At 45.5% G+C, this 25,683-nt stretch overlaps 1 protein-coding gene across 1 annotated transcript in view; it reads left to right on the top strand.

The window, feature by feature from the left end:
* TENM4 (teneurin transmembrane protein 4) overlaps positions 1-25,683 on the top strand; it is a 291,782-nt gene that overhangs the window by 150,101 nt on the left and 115,998 nt on the right. The window contains exons 5-7 of the mRNA XM_070751518.1: positions 5,667-5,907; positions 22,891-22,989; positions 25,654-25,683. The exon at positions 25,654-25,683 is cut by the window's right edge and continues 206 nt beyond it. Of these exons, the coding sequence (XP_070607619.1) occupies positions 5,667-5,907; positions 22,891-22,989; positions 25,654-25,683 (370 nt within the window). The remainder of the gene's footprint in view (positions 1-5,666; positions 5,908-22,890; positions 22,990-25,653) is intronic.

The raw sequence follows: 25,683 nt of genomic DNA, 5'->3' as shown, positions 1-25,683 counted from the left end.
AGGAGAAGGGCGGCATAAAAATCGAATAAATAAATAATTAAATAATAAATAATACCCAGCAGTGGGCTACCAAATGTACCAAAAACAATAAATAAAACTTTTTAAAAAAAAAAGTTTGTAAGAAGCAGCAATTTTTCCCATAGGAATCAATGTAAAAGCAAATAATGCATGCAATTGGGGAAACCAAAGAGAGGGTGGAGGCCCTGTTTCCTCCCAGGAGATTCCTAGAGAGGCCCCACAGAGGCTTCTCCCTGCCTTTTCCAGTTACAGTTTCGGAGGTTTGGGTTTGTAAGTGGAAAATGGTTCTTGAGAAGAGGCAAAAAAGAGATTCCTAGAGAGGCCCCATGGAGGCTTCTCCCTGCCTTTTCCGGCCATGTTTCCTCCCAGGAGATTCCTAGAGAGGCCCAGTTCTTATCTAGAAAAGTTTGTAAGTAGAGGTGTTCTTAGGTAGAGGTACCACTATATAAGTCTGAAAGCTACTGCTATAAAACACACCAACATTTCCCCCCTCTTTTAAGAGGGAAAAGGTACATCTTATACTCCGCAAAAGATGATAATTGGCCAGTGTAATCCGGTTTCCCCATTTATTTGGGGGGGGCACTCCAACCCTTCATAAATACGAGTCAATGGCCAAGCGTCTCATTTTTTTTATTGGGTGACCATGGCCACGCGCCAATTGTCAAGCTAGAAATAGCCATAATCTGAATTTTATTAAAATCATAGATTTTAATCTGTCATTTATTATTTTATCCTTGAATTTTTAATTGGAGTGTTTTGATTTGTTCTGGTCTCTGGTCTGTTATGGCTGTAATAAAACGCCCAAATAGTCGTAAGTCACTTTCATCATTGCCGTTGTGACTTCAAACAGTCGCTAAGCGAACTGGCGCAAGTCGAGGACCGCTTGGAAACACTGCGGCGCGCACAGCCACATATCAAACAGAAGGGTTAGTCCTTCTTTTTTTTCTTTTGCTTTGAGTAATTCGATCGTGGTGGGCCTGTCTTTATTCCCCGTGGCAGCTGCGGCATCTATAGATTGCCGTGAAAAGGTTTTTAAATTACCTGCAATTTAAGATGCCACAATTGAAATTTGCAGCAGGCAAAAAGAAAAATGGAAAACAAATGTAAAAAAAGGCCTTCACCTGCTCGCTCCGGATGTTATTAATCCTCCAGAGATGACAGTGATTGATAGGATGTCTAATAAATACAACCAGAGGTTCAGTTTAACTCCTGACCCTCCACTCCAAAAAAACCCTGTTTCATATTTCCTTCCTTTTCTTTCTTTTTCCTTTCTTTCCCCCCTTCTCCTTCCTTTCTTCTTCCCACCTCCTAATTTTCATTTCTTCTTTCCTCTTCTTCCTCCTCCTCCTTTTCTTTTCCTTTCTTTCTTTTCCCTTCTCTTTCTTTCCTTCTTTCCTCCTCCTTTATTTCTTCTTTCTACTCATCTTCCTTCCTTCTTTCTTTCCCTTTCTTTCCTTCTTTCCTCCTCCTTCTCCTTCCTTTCTTCTTTCCACCTCCTAATTTTCCTCTCTTCTTTCCTCTTCTTCCTCCTCCTCCTCCTTTTCTTTTTCCTTCTTTCTTTTTCTTTCTCTTTCTTTCCTTCTTTCTTCCTTCTCCTTTATTTCTTCTTTCTCCTACTCATCTTCCATTCCCTCCTTCCTTTCTTCTTTCTTTCCGTTTCTTTCCTTCTTTCCTCCTTCTTCTCCACCCTTTCTTCTTTCTCCTGTTCATCTTCCGTTCTTCTTTCCTCTTCCTCCTCTCCCTTCCTTCCTTTCTTCTTTCTTTCTCTTTTTCCTTCTTTCTTTCTTTCCTCCTCTTCCTCTTCCTTCCTAACTCACATTTTTCGCTGCCTTGGTACGTTCGGACAGTCGCCAAACAAATTGGATGTAAGTTGAGTAAAATCTTTAATATATTTCAAAGAAGTTGCCTTCTACATCCCAACATTGAGGTAGTCCTCGACCTGCAACAATCCATTTAGTGACCTCCTTGAAGTTATAACAGCCCTGAAAAATGTGACTTACGGCCGTTTTTCACCCTTAACGACCACCACAGCTTCCCGATCGTCAGAATTCGGACTACTCAGCAACCTGACTCATATAGGTGAGCAGTGTGGTCGGGCAGTAGGAAAAGCAAGTAGGATGCTTGGCTGCATAGCTAGAGGTATAACAAGCAGGAAGAGGGAGATTATGATCCCCTTATATAGAGCGCTGGTGAGACCACATTTGGAATCCTGTGTTCAGTTCTGGAGACCTCACCTACAAAAAGATATGGATAAAATTGAACGGGTCCAAAGACAGGCTACAAGAATGGTGGAAGGCCTTAAGCATAAAACGTATCAGGAAAGACTTCATGAACTCAATCTGTACAGTCTGGAGGACAGAAGGAAAAGGGGGGACATGATCAAAACATTTAAATATGTTAAAGGGTTAAATAAGGTTCAGGAGGGAAGTGTTTTTAATAGGAAAGTGAACACAAGAACAAGGGGACACAATCTGAAGTTAGTTGGAGGAAAGATCAAAAGCAACGTGAGAAAATATTATTTCACTGAAAGAGTAGTAGATCCTTGGAACAAACTTCCAGCAGACGTGGTTGGTAAATCCACAGTAACTGAATTTAAACATGCCTGGGATACACATATATCTATTGTAAGATAAAATACAGGAAATAGTATAAGGGCAGACTAGATGGACCATGAGGTCTTTTTCTGCCGTCAGTCTTCTATGTTTCTATGTTTCTATTTAAAACGGTCGCAGTTTCCCAAAAGTCACACAATCTCCTCCTTTTTTTTCTAACATCCCAACAAGCAAAATCAAAGGGAAAACCCGTTTCACTTAACGACCGGGCGACTGACTTAAACAATGGCAGTGATTCTGCTTAAACCGCGGTGGCAAGAAACCTACGATGGGGCCAAAATCCACTGAACAACCATCTCGCTTAGTAAACAGGAAATTTGGGGGGGGGGGTTGTAAGTCGAGGACCCACTATTTTCTAAGACTGTCTTTATTTTCCGGGTCTCTTGACTTTCCAGGGTGTCTTTTGAAAGGGTAGCGGGAAGCGTTGAGGTTGCTAGACAGGTAAGATGAGCTCTTTGCGTTCCCGCTGTGACTGTGCTGGAGCGATTTTTCCCCTCCACCGCCGCCGCCGTATGATCCATCGTCCTGTCAAAAAAAGAGGCAGAGGCAGAGCTGAAAAATACCCCCTAAAGGTTGTGTGAACTTTTCCCTTCAGTTTGGAGCTGAGGTAGAAAAAGATGAAAGAGGAAGCAAGGCCGATAAAAATAACTTTCCCGCAGTTGAGGGATAAGGCGGTAAAACTCAGCTGGTGTCCGATGTTATCTTGGGGAGAGGAAAGATTCGGAGAGGAGATGTCACAAGAGGCCTTTATTTTTTACACCCACCCTAGCAAATTTTACAACCTTAAGGACAGTTCAAAGTTATGATTATTTATGACCATTTTTTACACTTAATGACCATTTTAGCATCCCCTTGTTCATGAGATCAACATTATAGACTTGCAACTGGATCGTATTTATGCAGTTTCTTTTTTTTCCCCTTTCTTTCTTTCCTTCCTTCCTTCTTTCTCTTTTTCTCTCTCTTTCTTTCTCTCTCCCTTTCTCTTTTTCTCTCTCCCCTTTCTCTCTCCCCGTTTCTTTCTCTTTCTCTCCCTCTCCCTTTCTCTTCTCCCTCTCTCCCTTTCTCTCTCTTCCTTTCTCCCTTTCTTTCTCTTTCTTTCTTTTGCTGTTTCTTTCTTCCTCTCTCCCTTTCTCTCCCTCCCGTTCTTTCTCTTTTTCTCTCCCTCTCTCCCTTTCTCCTCTCTCTCTCCATTTCTCTCTTCCTTTCTCCCTTTCTTTTTCTTTCTCTCTCTCCCTCTCTCATTTTCTCTCTCTCTCTCTCCCTCCCTTTCTTTCTCTTTTTCTCTCCCTTTCCCCATTTTCTCTCTCTCCCTCTTACTCTCTCTCTGTCCCTTTCTTCCTCGTCCTTTCTCCCTTTCTTTCTCTCTCTTTCTTTATTTCTCTTTTAATTTCTCCCTCTTCCTTTCTTTCTTTCTTTCTTTCTTTTTCTTTCTCTCTCTCTCTCTCCCTCCCTTTCTTTCTCTTTTTCTCTCCTTTCCCCTTCTCTCTCTACCTCTCTTATGCTTTCTCTCCCTTTCTTCCTCATCCTCTCTCCCTTTCTCCCTTTCTTTCTCACTCTCTTTTTCTTTATTTCTCTTTTAAATTCTCTCTCCCCCTCTCTTTCTCTTTCTCTCCCTCTCTTCTCTCTCTCTTCTTTTCTCCCTTCCTTTCTCTTTCTCTTTTTTCTTTCTTTTTTTCTTTCTTTCTCCCTTTCTCTCTCTCTCTCTCTCTCTCTCTCTCTGTGTGCGTGCCAGAAATGAGAAAGAGGTGTCTAAGGCCTTCCTTTTCCACCTTTCTGGGTATTTTCTTTTTTCCTTGAAACCCGGCTTTTCTTCCTGGGTTTATTCACCATCTTTTGTTGACCTGCAAATTATCGATTCTTGCCTCTGGCCTTCAACATCACAAGCTTTATTTTCACATAGGAAATGTATGTATTTTTCATACGTGGTGTATTGCTTGGGATGGAATGATAAAGGGGACTTCTGTGTCTATTTGTGTGAGTGTGTGTGAGGGCAGCCAGCCAGGTGTGTAAAAAAACAGTGCGGGCAGCTTGTCAACATGCAAAGGAGTTAAGTAGGAACTTGCCTTGCGAGATACGGGAAGTCCTTGCTTAATAACCACCATCTGCAAAATAATTTCCGTTGCTAAGCAGTGTTAATTGAGTAAGCTGCGCCTGATTTTGCAACCTCTTTTAAGCGAATCACTGCAGTTGTTAAGTGAATCATAGTTATTATGTTTGTGAGTGACATAAGAGAAGGTTTGGTAGGGAAGGTTCACCTATTTGCCAATGACTCTAAAGTGTGCAATAGGGTTGATATTCCTGGAGGCGACTGTAATATGGCAAATGATTTAGCTTTACTAGATAAGTGGCCAAAGTAATGGAAACTGCAGTTTAATGTTTCCAAATGTAAAATAATGCACTTGGGGAAAAGGAATCCTCAATCTGAGTATGGTATTGGCAGTTCGGTGTTAGCAAAAACTTCAAAAGAGAAGGATTTAGGGGCAGTGATTTCTGACAGTCTCAAAACAGTGCGGTCTGGCGGTAGAGAAAGCAAGTAGGATGCTTGGCTACATAGCTAGAGATATAACAAGCAGGGAGAAGGAGATTGTGATCCCGCTGTATAGAGCGCTGCTGAGACCCCATTTGGAATACTGTGTCCAGTTCTGGAGACCTCACCTACAAAAAGATATTGACAAAATTGAACGGGTCCAAATAAGGGCTACAAGAATGGTGGAAGGTCTTAAGCATAAAACGTATCAGGAAAGACTTAATGAACTCAATCTGTATAGTCTGGAGGACAGAAGGAAAAGGGGGGACATGATCGAAACATTTAAATATATTAAAGGGTTAAATAAGGTCCAGGAGGGAAGTGTTTTTAATAGGAAAGTGAACACAAGAACAAGGGGGCACAATCTGAGGTTAGTTGGGGGAAAGATCAGAAGCAATGTGAGAAAATATTATTTTACTGAAATAGTAGTAGATGCTTGGAGCAAACTTAACTCACTTAACGGCTCTTCCGGGCGTTGACAAACGGTTTGTTTCATTTTCCTACCACAGATCATCCCAATCTTTCGAACCCCAGGCTACGGACCCCTCCGCCTCCCCTTTCTCACGCCCACACGCCGAGCCAACACCACGCCGCGTCCATCAACTCTTTAAACCGAGGGAACTACACGCCACGCAGCAATCCCAGCCCTGCGCCCACGGACCACTCTGGAGACCATCAGTCGGGGAACCAAGAACCGACACACGCTCAGGACAACTGGTTACTAAACAGTAACATCCCTCTGGAGACCAGGTAGAGCTTTCTGTTTTGCTCGGTACAAAATGTTATTGTTATATATTCGGGGATATACGAGGGTCGCCCAGAAAGTAATGCACCCCTTTTATTTTCTCAGCCTACAGTAATGGTATGAAAACTTTAGATATACACTGCTCAAAGAAACAAAGGGAACCACTGCTCACAGTCACTCATGCCCTCATCACCTCGAGGCTCGACTACTGTAATGCTCTCTACATGGGGCTACCTTTGAAAAGTGTTCGGAAACTTCAGATCGTGCAGAATGCAGCTGCGAGAGCAGTCATGGGCTTTCCCAAATATGCACATGTTACACCAACACTCCGCAGTCTGCATTGGTTGCTGATCAGTTTCCGGTCACAATTCAAAGTGTTGGTCATCACCTATAAAGCCCTTCATGGCACCGGACCAGGGTATCTACGAAACCGCCTTCTGCCGCACAAATCCCAGTGACCCGTTAGGTCCCACAGAGTTGGCCTTCTTCGGGTCCTGTCGACAAAACAATGTCGATTGGCGGGACCCAGGGGAAAAGCCTTCTCTGTGGCGGCCCCGGCCCTCTGGAATCAACTCCCCCCGGAGATTAGAATTGCCCCCACCCTCCTTGCCTTTCGTAACCTCCTTAAAACCCACCTCTGCCATCAGGTATGTGGGAACTGAGATATTCTTTCCCCCTAGGCCTTTACAATTTATGCATGGTATGTTTGTTTGTATGGATGTTTAGTTTTACAATAAGGGTTTTCAGTTGTTTTTAGTATTGGATTTACATGATGTTTTTTATTACTGTTGTTAGCCGCCCCAAGTCTACGGAGAGGGGCGGCATACAAATCCAATAAATAGATAGATAGATAGATAGATAGATAGATAGATAGATAGATAGATAGATAGATAGATAGATAGATAGATAGATAGATAAATGGAACACAACACAATAAAACTCCAAGTAAATCAAACTTCTGTGAAATCAAACTGTCCACTTAGGAAGCAACAGTGATTGACAATCAATTTCACCTGCTGTTGTGCGCATTCACCTTTGTACAGAACAAAGTATTCAGTGAGAATATTTCATTCATTCAGATCTAGGATGTGTCCTTTCAGTGTTCCCTTTATTTTTTTGAGCAGTATACATTATTTGAATTGTCAGGAGTGCGTGTGTAAATTTTGTGTTTCTTCAGACAGATAGCGTAGCTGCAGCAGTGTTTCGAAATGGCGTCTGTAAGTGATGTGCACTCACTGCAGAGAAAGAAAATGTTGGGAACGTTCGAAAATATTTATGTACAATTTATGGGGAATCTGCAGTTGACAGAAGTACGGGAAGAGATACGGGAAGTCCTTGCTTAATAACCACCATCTGCAAAATAATTTCCGTTGCTAAGCAGTGTTAATTGAGTAAGCTGCGCCTGATTTTGCAACCTCTTTTAAGCGAATCACTGCAGTTGTTAAGTGAATCATAGTTATTATGTTTGTGAGTGACATAGGGGAAGGTTTGGTAGGGAAGGTTTGCCTATTTGCTGATGACTCTAATGTGTGCAATAGGGTTGATATTCCTGTAGGTGTCTGTAATATGGCAAATGATTTAGCTTTACTAGATAAGTAATCAAAGCAATGGAAACTGCAGTTTAATGTTTCCAAATGTAAAATAATGCACTTGGGGGAAAGGAATCCTCAATCTGAGTATTGCGTTGGCAGTTCTGTGCTAGCAAAAACTCCAGAAGAGAAGGATATAGGGGTCGTGATTTCTGACAGTCTCAAAATGGGTGAACAGTGCGGTCAGGCGGTAGGGAAAGCAAGAAGAATGCTTGGATGCATAGCTAGAGGTATCACAAGCAGGAAGAGGGAGATTGTGATCCTGCTGTATAGAGCACTGGTGAGACCCCATTTGGAATACTGTGTCCAGTTCTGGAGACCTCACCTATATTGATAAAATTGAATGACTAGATGGACCATGAGGTCTTTTTCTGACGTCAATCTTCTATGTTTCTATGTTTCCTTGGAGCTGGGGACAGTGGGTGAGGCCATTAGAAGTGATTCGCACAGTGCAGAAATGGCTTTGTGACCAGAACAAGTAGTGGTACTGAAAGGGCATACACATCCTTGTGTCTCGCTGGAAAAAGGCCATAGAACCGGATGGAGATTACGTGGAAAAATAGGGAGTGTAGAAGAATCATCACTCTTTCTTGTGTGTAAGTTTCATTGTGTTCAATGTTGTGGTTAGCTCTGGCCCAGCTCCTGCCCCAAGGACTGTGGATGTGGGGGAGACATCCACATGCTGCAGGCCTGTTTTGCCCCTCCGGTGGAATCTGCTGATGAAGGCTCCTCTGACCAAGAAGACATGAGTGACAGGAAGGAGGAGAGTGTGGCAGACAGCTCAGAAGGAGATCAATTCTCTAGCTCCTCCTTGGATTCAGAACAAGAGTTAATGATACAGCCACGCATGCGGAGAGCGATGCATAGGCAGCAACAACTGAGAGATTATTATCAAAGAAAATGAGGCCACCTGTGGTTGGGTGGGGCTGTGGTCATTAGTGAGGCTGCTATAAATAGCAGCCTGTGGGTTTGGCCATTGTGGAGGATTATCTGATGGTTGTGTTTCGTGACTGCTTTGCTGACTTTGACCTTTTGTGTGCTGCTTTTTCCCCGCTTTGAAACTAAACCAGGGCAAAGTGTGTTTCACTTTGTGGAAGAAGAAGGACTGTGAATTGCCTCACAGCTGCAAGCTAAGTATCACAGAACTGATAAGGGACTTGTACAAATTACCAGTTTGTTTGGAGATGAGGGCTCTTTGCTATACCAAAAGAGGGCTTAGGTTAAGTGAATTTTCCTTATAAAGAACATTGTTTTGAATTTTCAAATTGTGTGTGTCTGAAATTTGTACCTGTGAATTTTTGGGAGGAGTCTACCAGAGAGCCCGACAGAACATTCAATAAATAATTGTTGAACAAAAAAAATGTGGTGCATTACTTTCTGGGTGACCCTCGTAGTAAAAATGCTTAAAAGAACAACTTCATCGCTTGGACTCCTCCATCAAATAGAGGAGAGACGGATCCAGTAATGGGTGGCTAGCCGGTACACACCACACGGTGTACCGGTACCAAGAATGAAGCTACATGTGGAGCTCCGGATGACCGGCAGGCGGTCGAGCGCACCTGAGCAAGATTTGACATCTATGCATGCACAGGAAGTGAAATCTTGCGAGATGATGCACATGAGATTTTGGCGGGTTTTGGTGATTTTTTGCTTCCGCGCATGCATGAAAGAAAAAAAAGTCGCCAAAATCTCACTTAGCCGCACGTCTTCTTGTGAGATTTCGCTTTCTGTGCATGCACAAAAGCAAAATCTCTCCCGGACACGTGCCCGCTGGTCACCCAGAGCTGCGCGCGCATCGTACTTGTAGCAGCAGTAAGTAGGAGCCTGGACGGACCGATGTTATCGAAAATCATTAGTGTCACCATCGCTATGCAGAACTCCTCATCCATAATCCATTTGGCATGGCCCGTCATCATCCCCCTGAGCTTCCGATTGCTCCCTGGTTAAATTTTTGAAATACAGCGGCTCCTTGTCTAACGACAAGGTTTACTTAATGGGCCATTCAATGTTACAACGGCACTGACTCGCGAGGTTTTTTTCACACTGTCGTTGGTCACGTGATCAAAATTTAGACGCTTGGTTCGTATTCATGGCACTTGCAGTATCTGGGGGGTGGGAGTTTCTATGGATCCCATTTTGCGACCTCGCCACCTGATTTTCGGCCCTGGGAAAGGCCATTTTGCCCTCTGGAGGCTTCAAGGAAGCTTCCCTAAAGCCTCATTGGTTGCCGATCAGTTTCTGGTCACAATTCAAAGTGTTGGTTATGACCTATAAAGCGCTTCATGGCACCGGATCAGAATATCTCTGGGACCGCCTTCTGCCGCACGAATCCCAGTGACCGGTTAGGTCCCACAGAGTTGGCCTTCTCCGGGTCCCGTCGACTAAACAATGTCATTTGGCGGGACCCAGGAGAAAAGCCTTCTCTGTGGCGGCCCCAACCCTCTGGAACCAGCTCCCCCCAGATATCACAGTTGCCCCCATCCTCCTTGCCTTTCGCAAGCACCTTAAAACCCACCTCTGTCATCAGGCATGGGGGAATTGAAAATTTTTTCTCCCTTCCCCCTAGACTTATAGAATTTATATATGGTATGTTTGTTGGTATGATTGGTCTCTTAAATCAGGGTTTTTTAGATTACTTTTTAATATTAGATTTGTTACATTGTTTTTTATTGCTGTTAGCCGCCCCGAGTCTTCGGAGAGGGGCGGCATACAAATCTAAATAAACTAAACTAAATTAAACTAAACTCCAGAGTACAAAAAACTGCCCAAAGGGCAAACCGGAAGTTTGGAAAATGGACTTCCGTTTTGCCCGTTGTACTATTTTTGGCACTCCGGGGCTTCAGGAAGCTTCTCTGAAGGCTCCAGTATGTGAACAACCACCCAATGGGCAAACCAGAAGTTCAGAAAATGGACTTCCCGTTTGCCCATTGTGCTTTTTTTGGCACTCCAGAGGCTTCATGAAGCTTTCCTGAAGCCCCAGGTTTACCCATTTGACCGTATTTTCTCCGTTTTAGGCTTCAGCAAGGCCTGTGTGCATGCGCAGGGAGGGATTGTGCACAGCGGAAGCGCAGGCGATGCGCATGCATGGGGTGGGTAGGAATGGGTATGGGTGTGTATGCCTGTGCTAGTGCAGGCACACATCCTTTAGAGTCAGTGGTCCTCAACCTTTCTGATGCCGCGACCCCTTAATACATTTCCTCGTGTTGTGGTGACTCCCAACCATATGTCTAGCGCCAATTCTCCCAACAGAGGTTGTATCTGCCGCACGAATCCCAGCGACCAGTTAGGTCCCACAGAGTTGGCCTTCTCCGGGTCCCATCGACTAAACAATGTTGTCTGGTGGGACCCAGGGGAAGAGCCTTCTCTGTGGCGGCCCCAACCCTCTGGAACCAGCTCCCTCCGGAGATTAGGATTGTCCCCACCCTCCTTGCCTTTCATAAACTCCTTAAAACCCACCTCTGCCGTCAGACATGGAGGAATTGAAACATCTCCCCCAAACCTATATAGTTTATCCATGGTATATTTGTGTGTATGTCTTGCTTTTAAAATAAGGGGGGTTTAGATATTTTTAAATATTAGATTTGTTGTACATTGTTTTTTATTATTGCTGTGAGCCGCCCTGAGTCTACGGAGAGGGGTGGCATACAAATCTAATTTAATAATAATAATAATAATAATAATAATAATAATAATAATAATAATAATATTTAAAAACTGCTAAAATTAACTAAGCTTTCGTTAGTCCTCTACTAATGTCGTCAGAGTATTAAAATCCCCATTGAAGACAGTTGATTTTATATAATGCTGCTCAATTTTCTCATTGCCCGCGTCAAAACATGCCCAGAGCCCAGAAGGGGGAAAAAATTAAAAATAAAATAAAATAATAGATGGTGGCCCCAGAAAGTGATGTCATCATTGGTTGCCGATCAGTGTCCGATCACAATTCAAAGTGTTGGTTATGACCTATAAAGCCCTTCATGGCACCGGGCCAGAATATCTCAGGGACCGCCTTCTGCCACACGAATCCCAGCGACCAGTTAGGTCCCACAAAGTGGATCTTCTCCGGGTCCCGTCAACCAAACAATGTCGCTTGGCGGGACCCAGAGGAAGAGCCTTCTCTGTGGCGGCCCCGACCCTCTGGAACCAACTCCCCCCAGAGATTAGAATTGCCCCCACCCTCCTTGCCTTTCGTAAGCTGCTTAAAACCTACCTCTGCTGCCAAGCATGGGGGAACTAAGATACACTTTCCCCCTAGGCCTTCACAATTTTATGTATGGTATGTTTGTATGTATGATTGGTTTTTATATAATGGGTTTTTAACTGTTTTTTAGTATTGGATTTTGTTGTACTGTTTTACTGCTGTTGTTAGCCGCCCCGAGTCTGCGGAGAGGGGCGACATACAAATCCAATAAATAATAATAATAATAATAATAATAATAATAATAATAATAATAATAATCAGCATGCACCTAGCAATACTGTGTACCTGACTGTACCCGTAGGAGCCCCTCACTGCCAATAGGTCAAAATTCACTTCGCTGACTCGCTTCACCCCAAAAATTTGGGGCTGAATTTTACAATGGTAAGCAAAGCACTGCCAGTAGTTTATTTTTCAACCAATTTCTAGCACTGGATGAAGAGAGAGAAAAGAAGAGGGGGTGGGGGGAAAGGGGAAAAAAATATTTCCTCTGTTGTCTCCTGCTGCTTAAAAACATCGTTGACATTAGGGGGAGCTTGTAAGGCCATTTTGCCCCGTTTAAAATGGACGCGAGTGGAATTAATTTAAAAAGGGAGCCGCCGACGTCCGTTCGTATAGTTTCATCCACCATCACCACCCCCAAAGCGGCATCAATCAATATCCTATTTAAGAAACTGGACTGGGTCGATCTATTGAAAAGATTTACTTTTCCGGGCAGGGCAGATGGGAAGGAGTGTAATTGGAGTGGACTGCCCAGGAGAAAGTCCAATCTTGTTAAAGAAATAATCACCGAGGACGGTTTGCCGGCTGTGATTTCACTCTTATTAAAATATCGCTCGAGCAAGGCAGGCTGTTCTGCAGAAGGCTTACATCAGTCAATGAGGAGTGTTTCCCATCCTAAGCTTCCCTCCCTGGCGTTTCTCGGCCCCATCGCTCTTCCCTCATCCTGGCTGTGGATAATTGCATGTTGTAGCTAGTGTTTATGACGGCCATCGGTTATGTAATCTGGTAGAACGTGTTGTGTTTTTGTTCCCCAAACAAACACAAGCTTATGTAGAGTCCATGAGCCATCTAATGCGACATCCTGGGATAATGATAGGACATAACAGAGTTGGAAGGGACCTTGGAAATCTTCTAGTCCAGTGATGGCCAACCTTTTTTCCCTTGGGTGTCGAAAGCACGTATGGACACAGTATCGCACCTGCGTGAGTGCCCACAACCATAATTCAATGCCTGGGGAGGATGAAAATTGCCTCCCCTGCCTCCCCGAAGGCCCTCTGGAGGACAGGAACCATTTTCCAACTTCTGGTGGGGCGAAAGGCCCGTTTTTCAACTTCCCCAAGCTCCAAAGGCTTCCTTGGAACCTGGAGAGGGCAATTTTCGCCAATTATATTTTGCTTCTGTATATATGCGGAAGCAAAAATATCGACGAAACTTGACAAAATGTCACTTGCACGCACATTCTCATGTGAGACTTTGCTTGCTGCGCATGCACAGAAGTCAAATCTCATGCTGATGTGTGCATGCATGCCCACTGGGCTGATTGTCCGGGTGACAGATCCAAATTTGGTTTTTTTGCCATTTCATAAGTCAATGTTGCCATTTTTCTCCTAGCAGACTGAAATAATATACTGTATGGGGTGGTCTTCCAATCTCTTAAAATTACGTGGCAGAATTCAGCTGTTAATTTGTAGGTAGCCTCATAAGATGGACAGTTCAGGACCTTGGACAGTTCTGTCACTCAGCTGATTCCAACAAGACATCCAAGAATTTTCCTCTCACCCTTTCTTTTCCTTCCTTCTTTCCATCCCTTCCTCCCTTTACTCTCTTTTCTTCCCTCCCTCCCTTTTGCTCTCTTCCTTCCTCTTCTTTCTTTCTGTCTTTCTTTCTCTTTTACCTTCCTTCCTACTCTCCTTCCTTCCATCTTCTTTCCCTCCCTCCCTCCCACTTGTTTGCTCATGTGCGTCAGCCCATCTCAACCAATAAAACAACTTGGGGCAACCGACAAACAGCGAAAAGACAAATGTAAAAACAATTAAAATTTCACAACATAAAGGAGCACCTCCCTTATGAAACGCCTTGGTCTCTTCAGCCTTGAAAGACGGCGTTTAAGGGGTGACTGGATCGAAGTGTATAAAATCATGCATGGGATAGAAAAGGTGGATAGAGAAAAATTATTTTCTCTATCACACAATACTAGGACCAGGGCCCCCTCCCTAAAGCTCATAGGTAAGAAAGTGAGGACAAATCAAGGGAAATATTTCTTCACCCAGAGGGTCCTTGGTTTATGGAATTCACTTCCAGAAGAGGTCGTGACAGCTGTCAGCCTGGATAGCTTCAAGGCAGGATTAGACAGATTCATGGATGGCAAGTGTATCGGTGGTTATTGAAACGGATGTTCATGTGCCGCCTCTATGTTGGTTGAGGCAGGCAGGATTCCCTTGGGTACCATTTGTTGGGGTTCAGGGGAAAGGGAGGGTCTTGCCTTCTCTTTCTGCTCAAGATCTCCATGGACAATTGGTGGGCCACTGTGTGACACAGAATGCTGGACTCGATGGTCTTTGGCCTGATTCAGCAGGGCTCTTCTTAGGTTCTTAGGTTCACAACGCTGTACAAAAAAACACCCCTTCAAAACCACGCCAGGAGACCTCTGTTGAAGACAAGATAAATTCACACACAAAACCCCTCCATCTTCAAGCCTCACCGTGCCTCTCCCGACCAGTCTAGTAACATTTTCATCATTCACACAATGAAGTTTCAAATTCACTAGGATTTTCACCCAAGATCCCATATTTTTCCCCCACTTTGGAAAACTTTTTCCAGAAATACCAGATCCTGCTGAAAGATTATACTTCTCAAGAATAAATAATTAAAAAAGAAAACCTAGTATTTTTTTTCCAAATTGCTTCTCTCCTTCTTTCTGCGTTTTGCATTTTTTCCCCCACCGGTTCTTTCGCTCTCTAACCTCACTTCCTTGTCTTGGTTTCATTATTGACAGTTGCATGAAGGTTGCATCACTGAGAATCACATATCTCATTTTTTTAATATCGCGAGTGCCTGCCAAATTGCACAATTTCATTTTGGAAACAGCAGCAACAAACAAGGCGACAAGGATTCTTAAACTACTGATAAATTCCCATTTGTGTCCTTCCTGCTAGGCCCCTTGGCAGTTTATCCATCAAAAATTCCTCTTCCATTTTGGCAGATGGTTTTGTCTGCGTTCTTAGGCAATGTGAAGGCAAAACAACAGCTAGCTTTGATTTTAGTGTTTGTCAAGCTCTGTATTTAGCAATGGCAATAGCATTTAGACTTATATACCGCTTCATGGTGCTTTTATAGCCCTCTCTAAGCAGTTTACAGAATCAACCTCTTGTCCCCAACAATCTGGGCCCTCATTTGACCCAACTCGGGAGGATGGAAGGCTGAGTCAACCTTGAGCCAGTGGTGAGATTTGAACTGCTGAACTGCAACTAGCAGTTAGCTGAAATACCATATTTTTCAGACTATAAGACACACCTTTTTCCTCCCTAAATGAGGCTGAAAATTCAAGCGCATCTTATACTCTGAATGTAGCTTTTTTCAAAGCTTTTTTTCCCCAGCCCTAACTAGGTGCTAACGATCTTCTCAGCTCTTACCTTGCAGGTTCTTTCATTGTTACTCTTTGCGAAGAATGTTTTCCAAGCCCTAAGTCTTTGCAGGTTTTTTTTCATTGCTCAAACTTGCTCCAAATGTTTCTTTCTAGCCCTGACCAGGTGCTAACGATGATCCCAGTTCTTACCGGTTTGCAAGCTCTTTCATTGTTACTTTCTGCAAATAATGTTTTTCAAGCCCTAAGTCTTTGTAGTTTTTTTTCATTGCTCTAACTTGCTCTGAATGTTTCTTTCCAGCCCTAACCAGGTGCTAACAACATTCCCAGTTCTCACTAGCTTGCAAGCTCTTTCATTGTTACTCTTTGCGAAGAATGTTTTCCAAGCTCTAATTTTTTGCAGGTTTTTTTTTCATTGCTCTACTTGCTCTGAATGTTTCTTTCCAGCCCTAACCAGGTGCTAACAATATTCCCAGTTCTTACTAGCTTGCAGGTTCTTTCATTGTTACTCTTTGCAAAGAATGTTTTCCAAGCCCTAAGTCTTTGCAGGTTTTTTTCATTGCTCTAACTTGCTCCAAATGTTTCTTTCCAGCACTAACCAGGTGCTAACAATGTTCCCAGCTCTTACTGGCTTGCAAGCTCTTTCATTGTTACTCTCTCTGAATAAAGTTTTTTTAAACCCCTAACAAGGGGATAAAATAATGTGCTGAAGCTGACCAGACTAAGGGCGCTAGCCAGATGAATACCTGGTAAGTGGATTCTTTTCCCTATCCCCCCCCCCCAAATTAAGGTGCCTCTTATACTCTGGTGCGTCTTATATTCTGAAAAAATATAGTAGCCTTCAGTGCTTCACTCTAACCACTGTGTCACCCCATCTCTTAGTTATGAATTATTTCTAATTCATGTCTATTGAATGTCTGCAGAGGTTCTCAGTTCTACAGTGGTCCCTCGATCATCGCGAGGGTTCCGTTCCAGGACCCCTCGCGATGATCGATTTTTCGCGAAGTAGCGGTGCGGAAGTAAAAACACCATCTGCGCATGCGCAGATGGTGTTTTTACTTCCACCGCAGCAGCGAGGAGCCGAAGATTGGGGTTTCCCCGCCGCCTCGCTGCTGCCGCTTATCCGCGCGTGCGCCGCCGGGGCTTCCCCCACCCACCCGGTTAGTGTTGTTGCTTCCCAGCTGGGAAGCGGGCCTCGCGCGCGCGCCGCCGGGGCTTCCCCCACCCACCCGGTTAGTGTTGTTGCTTCCCAGCTGGGAAGCGGGCCTCGCGCGCGCGCCGCCGGGGCTTCCCCCACCCACCCGGTTAGTGTTGTTGCTTCCCAGCTGGGAAGCGGGCCTCGCGCGCGCGCCGCCGGGGCTTCCCCCACCCACCCGGTTAGTGTTGTTGCTTCCCAGCTGGGAAGCGGGCCTCGCGCGCGCGCCGCCGGGGCTTCCCCCACCCACCCGGTTAGTGTTGTTGCTTCCCAGCTGGGAAGCGGGCCTCGCGCGCGCGCCGCCGGGGCTTCCCCCACCCACCCGGTTAGTGTTGTTGCTTCCCAGCTGGGAAGCGGGCCTCGCGCGCGCGCCGCAGGGGCTTCCCCCACCCACCCGGTTAGTGCTGTTGCTTCCCAGCTGGGAAGCGGGCCTCGCGCGCGCGCCGCCGGGGCTTCCCCCACCCACCCGGTTAGTGTTGTTGCTTCCCAGCTGGGAAGCGGGCCTCGCGCGCGCGCCGCAGGGGCTTCCCCCACCCACCCGGTTAGTGCTGTTGCTTCCCAGCTGGGAAGCGGGCCTCGCGCGCGCGCCGCCGGGGCTTCCCCCACCCACCCGGTTAGTGTTGTTGCTTCCCAGCTGGGAAGCGGGCCTCGCGCGCGCGCCGCCGGGGCTTCCCCCACCCACCCGGTTAGTGTTGTTGCTTCCCAGCTGGGAAGCGGGCCTCGCGCGCGCGCCGCCGGGGCTTCCCCCACCCACCCGGTTAGTGTTGTTGCTTCCCAGCTGGGAAGCGGGCCTCGCGCGCGCGCCGCAGGGGCTTCCCCCACCCACCCGGTTAGTGTTGTTGCTTCCCAGCTGGGAAGCGGGCCTCGCGCGCGCGCCGCCGGGGCTTCCCCCACCCACCCGGTTAGTGTTGTTGCTTCCCAGCTGGGAAGCGGGCCTCGCGCGCGCGCCGCAGGGGCTTCCCCCACCCACCCGGTTAGTGCTGTTGCTTCCCAGCTGGGAAGCGGGCCTCGCGCGCGCGCCGCCGGGGCTTCCCCCACCCACCCGGTTGGTGTTGTTGCTTCCCAGCTGGGAAGCGGGCCCCGCGCGCGCGCCCACACCTTTGCTCGCGCCACTTACCGGGGCAAGAGGGGGAAGACCCAGGGGAAGCCGCTCAGCCCGGTGGGGAAACTCCACCATCTACGCATGCGTGGCCATAGAAAAAAAGGCCACGCATGCGCAGATGGTGTTGTTTACTTCCGGGTTGAAAACTCGCGATATAGCGTTTAGCGAACATCGAGATCGCGAAACTCGAGGGATCACTGTATAGGTCACGGTTGTCCCAAAGGTACTTTTTTCAAAAAGCATCTGCACTTCCTTGGGTTTTTCCTTGAAGATGTTTCGCTTCTCTTCCCAAGAAGCTTCTTCGGTTCTTCAAAAAAGATGTTGGAGAAGTGAGGCATTTGTTAAGCGAATTTTAACAGTGCGGTCAGGCGGTAGGAAAAGCAAGTAGGATGCTTGGCTGCATAGCTAGAGGTATAACAAGCAGGAAGAGGAAGATTGTGATCCCGCTGTATAGAGCGCTGGTGAGACCACATTTGGAAAAATACTGTCTCCAGTTCTGGAGACCTCACCTACAATAAGACATTGATCAAATTGAACGGGTCCAAAGACGGACTACAAAAATGGTGGAAGGTCCTAAGCATAAAACTTATCAGGAAAGACTTCATGAACTCAATCTGTATAATCTGAAGGACAGAAGGGAAAAGGGGGGACATGATCGAAACATTTAAATATGTCAAAGGGTTGAATAAGGTTCAGGAGAGAAGTGTTTTTAACACAAGAACAAGGGGGCCACAATCTGAGGTTAGCTGGGGGAAAGATCAGAAGCAATGCGAGAAAATATTATTTTACTGAAAGAGGAGTAGATGCTTGGAACAAACTTCCAGCAGACGTGGTTGGTAAATCCACAGGAACTGATTTTAAACATGCCTGGGATAAACATAGATCCATCCTAAGATAAAATACAGGAAATAGTATCAGGGCAGACTAGATGGACCAGGAGGTCTTTTTCTGCCGTCAATCTTCTATGTTTCTATCATCGAAGGTACCGTTCCTTTGATGTGTTTTGATTGGCATATTCGTTGTCCTTACTAGAGCCTTCATAGTCCCACAGTGAAAGTGGACGAAATTAAGATGTCCAGTCGAACAGAAAAACCCAAGTCTAAAGCTGCTGGGATTCCTGGGTTGGCATCAAAGATATTAAACCTGAAGGCACTTATGAAATAAAAATAAATATTTGCCCATAGATGAAGTTGTATTCCTAGATAGCGGTAAACTCCTTCTGCTGAAGGTCAGAAATCTGATTGCCGTTTGTCCCTTTCTTATCATTTTTGATACTAATCTCAACACAGCTGTCTGAATATCTGAAAATTCCCGATTAACCTTGTTTCGTGTTGTCAGGGATCTTACTCTCGGTGTGATCATCAACTCTCCTTCAGGTAGTACCAAGGTTAGCAATCTGTATTAACAACTACAGGTAGCTCTCAGTATCAAGTGACTACCGGTATGGATAAGGATGGCGTACCAGTAGCGAAAATTGAGCTGTCCATGTAGCTTCACTTTTGCTGTGGTCATGTGCTCCTCAAAACCCACCTTTGCCGTCAGGCATGGGGGAACTGAGATAATCTTTTCCCCTAGGCTTCTACAATTTATTCATGGTATGTTTGTATGTGTGATTGGTTTTATAACAAGGGTTTTTAGCCGTTTTAGTATTGGATTGTCACATGCTCTTTTTACCACTGTTGTTAGCCGCCCTGAGTCCATGGAGAGGGGCGGCATACAAATCCAATAAATGAATGAATGAATGAATGAATGAATGAATGAATGAATGAATGAATGAATGAATGAATAAAATAAATTAAATAAATAAATAAATAAATGTGCGTGGCCCAATGCGGTTTTGCTTCTGCGCATGCAGAAGAGATTTCAGCGATGTTTGGCTTCTGCACATGCGCGGAAGCAAAAATAATTGCCGAAATCTCACATGCGCAGGATGTAAAATCTTGTGGGGGGAAGTGTGTGCAAGAGGGAATTCCAGTGATTTTTTGCTTCTGCACATGCGCGGAAGCAAAAATAATTGCCGAAATCTCACGTGTGCAGGATGTAAAATCTTATGGGGGAAAGTGGCGCAAGACAGATTCCAGTAGTTTTTTGCTTCTCGATAAGCATGGAAGCAAAAATAATTGCTGAAATATCACGTGCGCATGAATGCTCTTACGTGCGCAAGATGTAAAATCTTGCGTAGGGAAGTGTGCGCAAGAGAGATTGCAGTGATTTTTTGCTTCTGCAAATGCGCAGAAGCAAAAAAAAATCGCCAAAATATCACATGTGCGTGCATCCCCTTGCAAGATTTTGCTTCCTGCGCATGCGAATGCATGCGTGCACATGTGAGATTTTGGCAATTATTTTGCAAATAACAAAATACAGTGATCCCCCGCTCGTTGCGAGGGTTCCGTTCCAGGACCCCCCGCAACGAGCGGGTTTTCGCGAAGTAGTGCTGCGGAAGTAAAAACACCATCTGCGCATGTGCAGATGGTGTTTTTAACTTCCGCAGCGCTAGTGAGGAGCCGAAGATTGGGGGCGACGCGGCTGTTTTAAAACGTCGCCGCCGACATGGGGGGCTCGCTAGCACCCCCCCGAACCCCCAACCCGGGTTTGGGGGGGTGCTAGCAAGCCCCCCATGTCGGCGGCGACGTTTTAAAACACCCGCGCGGCTTTCCAATGAGTCCCGAAGACAAACGTCAAACTTCCGCGTTTGTCTTCGGGACTCATTGGAAAGCCGCGCGGGTGTTTTAAAACGTCGCCGCCGACATGGGGGGCTCGCTAGCACCCCCCCGAACCCCCAACCCGGGTTTGGGGGGGTGCTAGCAAGCCCCCCATGTCGGCGGCGACGTTTTAAAACACCCGCACGGCTTTCCAATGAGTCCCGAAGACAAACGCGGAAGTTTGACGTTTGTCTTCGGGACTCATTGGAAAGCTCCGATCGTTTTAAAACAGGCGCGCCGTTCTCCGCTGACTCCTGGCGAACTTCCCCGCTTTAGGAGTCAGCGGAGAACGGCGTGCCTGCTTTAAAACGATCGGAGCCGGCCGGCTCCAATCGTTTTAAAACAGGCGCGCCGTTCTCCGCTGACTCCTAGCGAACTTCCCCGCTTTAGGAGTCAGCGGAGAACGGCGCGCCTGCTTTAAAACGATCGGAGCCGGCCGGCTCCGATCGTTTAAAAACAGGCGCGCCGTTCTCCGCTGACTCCTGGCGAACTTCCCAGGCGAAGGGCGGGCGAGCGGGTGCTGGGGGGGGCTTCGCCCTCCCGCCAGCAAGAGGGGGAAGACCCAGGGAAGCCGCCCAGCAGCTGATCTGCCCGGCGCCATCTACGCATGCGTGCCCATAGAAAAAAGGGCACGCATGCGCAGATGGTGTTTTGACTTCCGGGTTCAAAAATCGCAAATTACCCTGTTCGCAATGGTCGGGGACGCAATAACCGGGGGATCACTGTAATAGCAAATAACATGCTCAGAAGCAAAATCTCACTGAGATGTGCACGCTTGCCCGCAGAAGAATTAAAGCTGCGTGCACAGTGCCCTGGTAACAGCAAAATCAGGAATCCGCCACTTGTAGGCCTTGACCGATAGCCACAATGGAGCCCAACATTTTGGTTGCTAAGCGAGGCGTTATTTAAGTGAGTTTGGACTACGTTTTGCAACATTTGTTCAGCCGCTCCCTGCGGTGGTTAAATTAATAAGGCCCCTGCGAAGTGAATGTGGCTTCCCTATTGACTTTGCTTGAGGATCATGTGACCCCGGGATACTGCAACCGCCATAAGTACAGGTCAGTTGCCAAGTGTTTGAATTTTGATTGTGAATGCTGCAAACGGCCACGAAGGGTGAAAGTCGCTTTGTTCGCTGTCGTTGTTAACTTTGGTCAATAAACGAATTAGACCACCTATTTGAAGGCCAACCAGCTTTTTCATTGGAATATCCCTGTTGTGATGCCTATATTTCCTGCATGGGAGGGGTTCTGACCCAGTTCCCCAAACACAACAAGCCCTCCGTAGATAAAACAATGATTCCTTTATTAGGAATGCCCAGGCAGAAAAGTTTCTCTCTCAAAGATAGGGAGAGAGAGAGAGAGAGAGAAGATAGATAGATAGATAGATAGATAGATAGATAGATAGATAGATAGACAGACAGACAGACAGACAGACAGACAGACAGACAGACAGACAGACAGACAGACAGACAGACAGACAGATAATAGAGAGAGGGGATGGATGGATGGATGGATGGATGGATGGATGGATGGATGGATGGATAGATAGATAGATAGATAGATAGATAGATAGATAGATAGATAGATAATAGATAATAGAGAGAGGTGATGGACGGACGGACAGACAGACAGACAGACAGACAGACAGACAGACAGATAGATAGATAGATAGATAATAGAGAGAGGTGATGGATAGATAGATAGATAGATAGATAGATAGATAGATAGATAGATAGATAGATAGATAGATAGATAATAGAGAGAGGGGATGGACGGACGGACAGACAGACAGACAGACAGATAGATAGATAGATAGATAATAGAGAGAGGTGATGGATGGATGGATGGATGGATGGATGGATGGATGGATGGATGGATGGATGGATGGATGGATCAGTCTAAAGGCTGACAGATGGCACAGGATCTGCCTGTTTCTCCCTCTTCCCCCTTGGAGCTCTCAGGTTGCCTTGATGCTGGTCCTTATTTTCTCCTCCTTGTCCTCTGATTTGACTGCTGGCCAATAAGCCACCACAAGTCATTTTTTCTGGGCCCTTCTCCAGCACTGTATATATCTCTATGGTCAGCGTTCCAATTAACATCCGAGAAATAAATCAGAGGCCAAACCTTGGCCTTCTTCCAAGTTCCAATTCATTAACGGAGCCATCATGGTTACTTACTGTCGTCAAACCGATGCTAAGTTTTCCTCCATCCAGATTAAGATTCATCCCTTGTCCCTGCTCCCATAAGTTCATCACATGGACCACTCCGGTTCTCTCAATGCCCACGATCCTTCCCCTGTACTTCCAGCTGGTGCTGAGCAAAAGATGACCTTGAACCTCCGAAAGGAATTAATTTGTGGCTACTATCTTTCCTCTCTCTCCTGCAACCACCCCTCCCCGATTCCCACAGTACTATTCTGCTTGTGGCAGGCCAAATGTCTCCAACTCAAAACGATGGCTTCGGCCTGGCCTTTGTGTTGCCTATGGACGGTTATGGGCCCCGTCATTCTGATTCCACGCGCAGCCACGCTGATAACCACGGTTGGGTTTGGTGAGGGCGTCACGCTTCATAGCTGCATGTCTCACTTGCCTTCATTCGTGTTTCCACATGTACATAGAAACATACCAAAGCAGACATTCCTAGAGACATTGCAAGACAACTTCATTGAGATGGACATTCTTACTGCTTCCCGACATGACGGTGCTTACAATGATGGGTATGTTGATGATGCTTAACGCGATAATTTATTTTTTTTAATTATTTTTAAATCTTGCATGCCGAAACCCTGCTCATCTCTGATGCTCCCTCCCCTAACTTCCTGTCTCATTTAATCCCGCCTTAATTTCCCTCCCTTCCATTTCCTGTCCCGCGAGGTATTTAGGTACATTGAAAAAAATCCGTCCTGTACATATTAATGGCACCCTCGTTAATATGCTAATTCATGCCATCTCATTTTGGCTTCCTCCCGATGATCATTTCACTAACGCCGGAGACAAAGTTGGCCGTTTTAAGAGGACGTTGGACGATGGGCCCAGAGGTTCATTTTTGTTTTAATCGGTGCGGATTTCAGTCGAACTAATCTGATGTTTTCCAAGCGTGACAGGAACAGAATGAAAATGACCACTCTGTTTATTCTCCTTTTGACCACTCTGCTTATTCTCCTCCACAGTATTTTGCCTGGTTTTTATGTTTCCCTAGGAAGAGAAACTTCGAAGAACGTACTGTACAGGTAGTCCTCGACTTTACGTCAAATAAATTGCATTAAGTTAAATTTACGACTCCAATTGAGTTCCAAATTTCCAAGGCTAAACAAGATACAGTGGTACCTCGATGTAAGAATGCCTCTACTTACAAACTTTTCTACACAAGAACCGGGTGTTCAAGATTTTTTTGCTTCTTCTCAAGAACCATTTTCCACTTACAAACCCGAGCCTCCGAAACTGTAACCGGAAAAGGCGGAGAGAAGCTTCCGTGGGGCTGCTCTAGGAATCTCCTGGGAGGAAACAGGGCCGGAAAAGGTGGGGAGAAGCCTCCGTGGGGCCTCTCTAGGTATCTCCTGGAAGGAAATAGGGCCAGAAAAGGCAGGGAGAAGCCTCCGTGGGGCCTCTCTAGGAATCTCCTGGGAGGAAACAGAGCCAGAAAAGGCAGGGAGAAGCCTCCGTGGGGCCTCTCTAGGAATCTCCTGGGAGGAAACGGGGCTGGAAAAGGTGAGGAGAAGCCTCCGTGGGGCTTCTCTAGGAATCTCCTGGGAAGAAACGGAGCCGGAAAAGGCAGGGAGAAGCTTCCGTGGGGCCTCTCTAGGAATATCCTGGGAAGAAACGGAGCCGGAAAAGGCAGGGAGAAGCCTCCGTGGGGCCTCTCTAGGAATATCCTGGGAAGAAACGGAGCCAGAAAAGGCAGGGAGAAAGTTCCGTGGGGCCTCTCTAGGAATCTCCTGGGAGGAAACAGGGCCTCCACCCTCCCTGTGATTTCCCCAATCACACGCATTATTTGCTTTTACATTGATTCCTATGGGAAAAATTGCTTCTTCTTACAAACTTTTCTACTGAAGAACCTGGTCATGGCACAAATTAAGTTTGTAAGTAGAGGTACCACTGTAGTTGTTAAGCGAGTTTCCCTCTGTTTTACAAGCTTTCTTTCCGCGGCTGTTAAGCGAGTCACTGCAGTCATTAAATGAGGGACACAGTCGTTAAGCGAATCTGGCTTCCCCATTGACTTTCCCACAGAAGGTTGGGATCATATAACAACCCCCCACAAAGACAGACTGTGACAGTCACAAAGATGAATCGGTTGCTAAGCATCTGATTATTTGATCATGTGGCCACAGGGATGCTGCGGCGGTCGTGAAGTGTGGAAAAAACGGTCACAAGTCGCTTCCAATGGTCACTAAACAAACTGTTGAACGTCGAGGACTACCTGTATTTCAAATAACGGGATAATAATTAGTATACGGTGCTTTAGAATTATGCTCCATTCTGAAAAAATATCAGGGCTAAATTTGAGTAAGATTTAATGACAAATAGGTAACTGTTCGTTTTCTGACCCCAATGGAGTAGCTTTGATGAAGCCAGGCAAGAATGTAGCTGTAGTAGTAGTAGTAGTAGTAGTAGTAGTAGTAGTAGTAGTAGTAGTAGTAACAACAAGAAGAATAGAATATAGAGAATAGAACAGAGCAGAATAGAATATAGAGAATAGAGTAGAATAGAATAGAATAGAAAATAGAATAGAATAGAAAATAAAAAATGGAATAGAATGGAACAGAGCAGAATAGAATATAGAGAATAGAGTAGAATAGAATAGAATAGAAAATAGAATAGAATACAGAAAATAGAATAGAATAGAATAGAATAGAAAATTAAAAATGGAATAGAATGGAACAGAGCAGAATAGAATATAGAGAATAGAATATAGAGACTAGAGTAGAATAGAATAGCATAGAATAGAATAGAATATAGAATATAGAGAATAGAATATAGATACTAGAGTAGAATAGAATAGCATAGAATAGAATAGAATATAGAAAACAGAACCGAACAGAATAGAATATACATAATAGAATAGAATAAAAATAGAATATAGAAAATAGAACAGAATAGAATAGAGTAGAATTCTTTATTGGCCAAGTGTGATTGGTGACACAAGGAATTTGTCTTTATTATATTATTAATAATAATAATAATAAAATCATCACCAGAATCTTTTTACAATTCAATGATTCATTTGAATACTTACCCCATTTCCTTCTTGTTACACCCTATATCAGCAAGAAGGGTTTTTCCACTGTTTTTATCCACCGAAGCTTCAGATCCCGAAGAGCGACCGACACCTGGGCCTCCTCCGCCGGCCTTTGACCCCTTTCCCCCTTTCTCTCTCCCCGCAGGCACTTCCTCTTCAAGCCCGGAGGGACCTC

The sequence above is a fragment of the Erythrolamprus reginae genome, chromosome 4 (assembly GCF_031021105.1).
Source record: "Erythrolamprus reginae isolate rEryReg1 chromosome 4, rEryReg1.hap1, whole genome shotgun sequence".
NCBI classification, from domain to species: Eukaryota; Metazoa; Chordata; class Lepidosauria; order Squamata; family Dipsadidae; genus Erythrolamprus; species Erythrolamprus reginae.
This window is presented reverse-complemented; position numbering and strand designations above follow the sequence as displayed.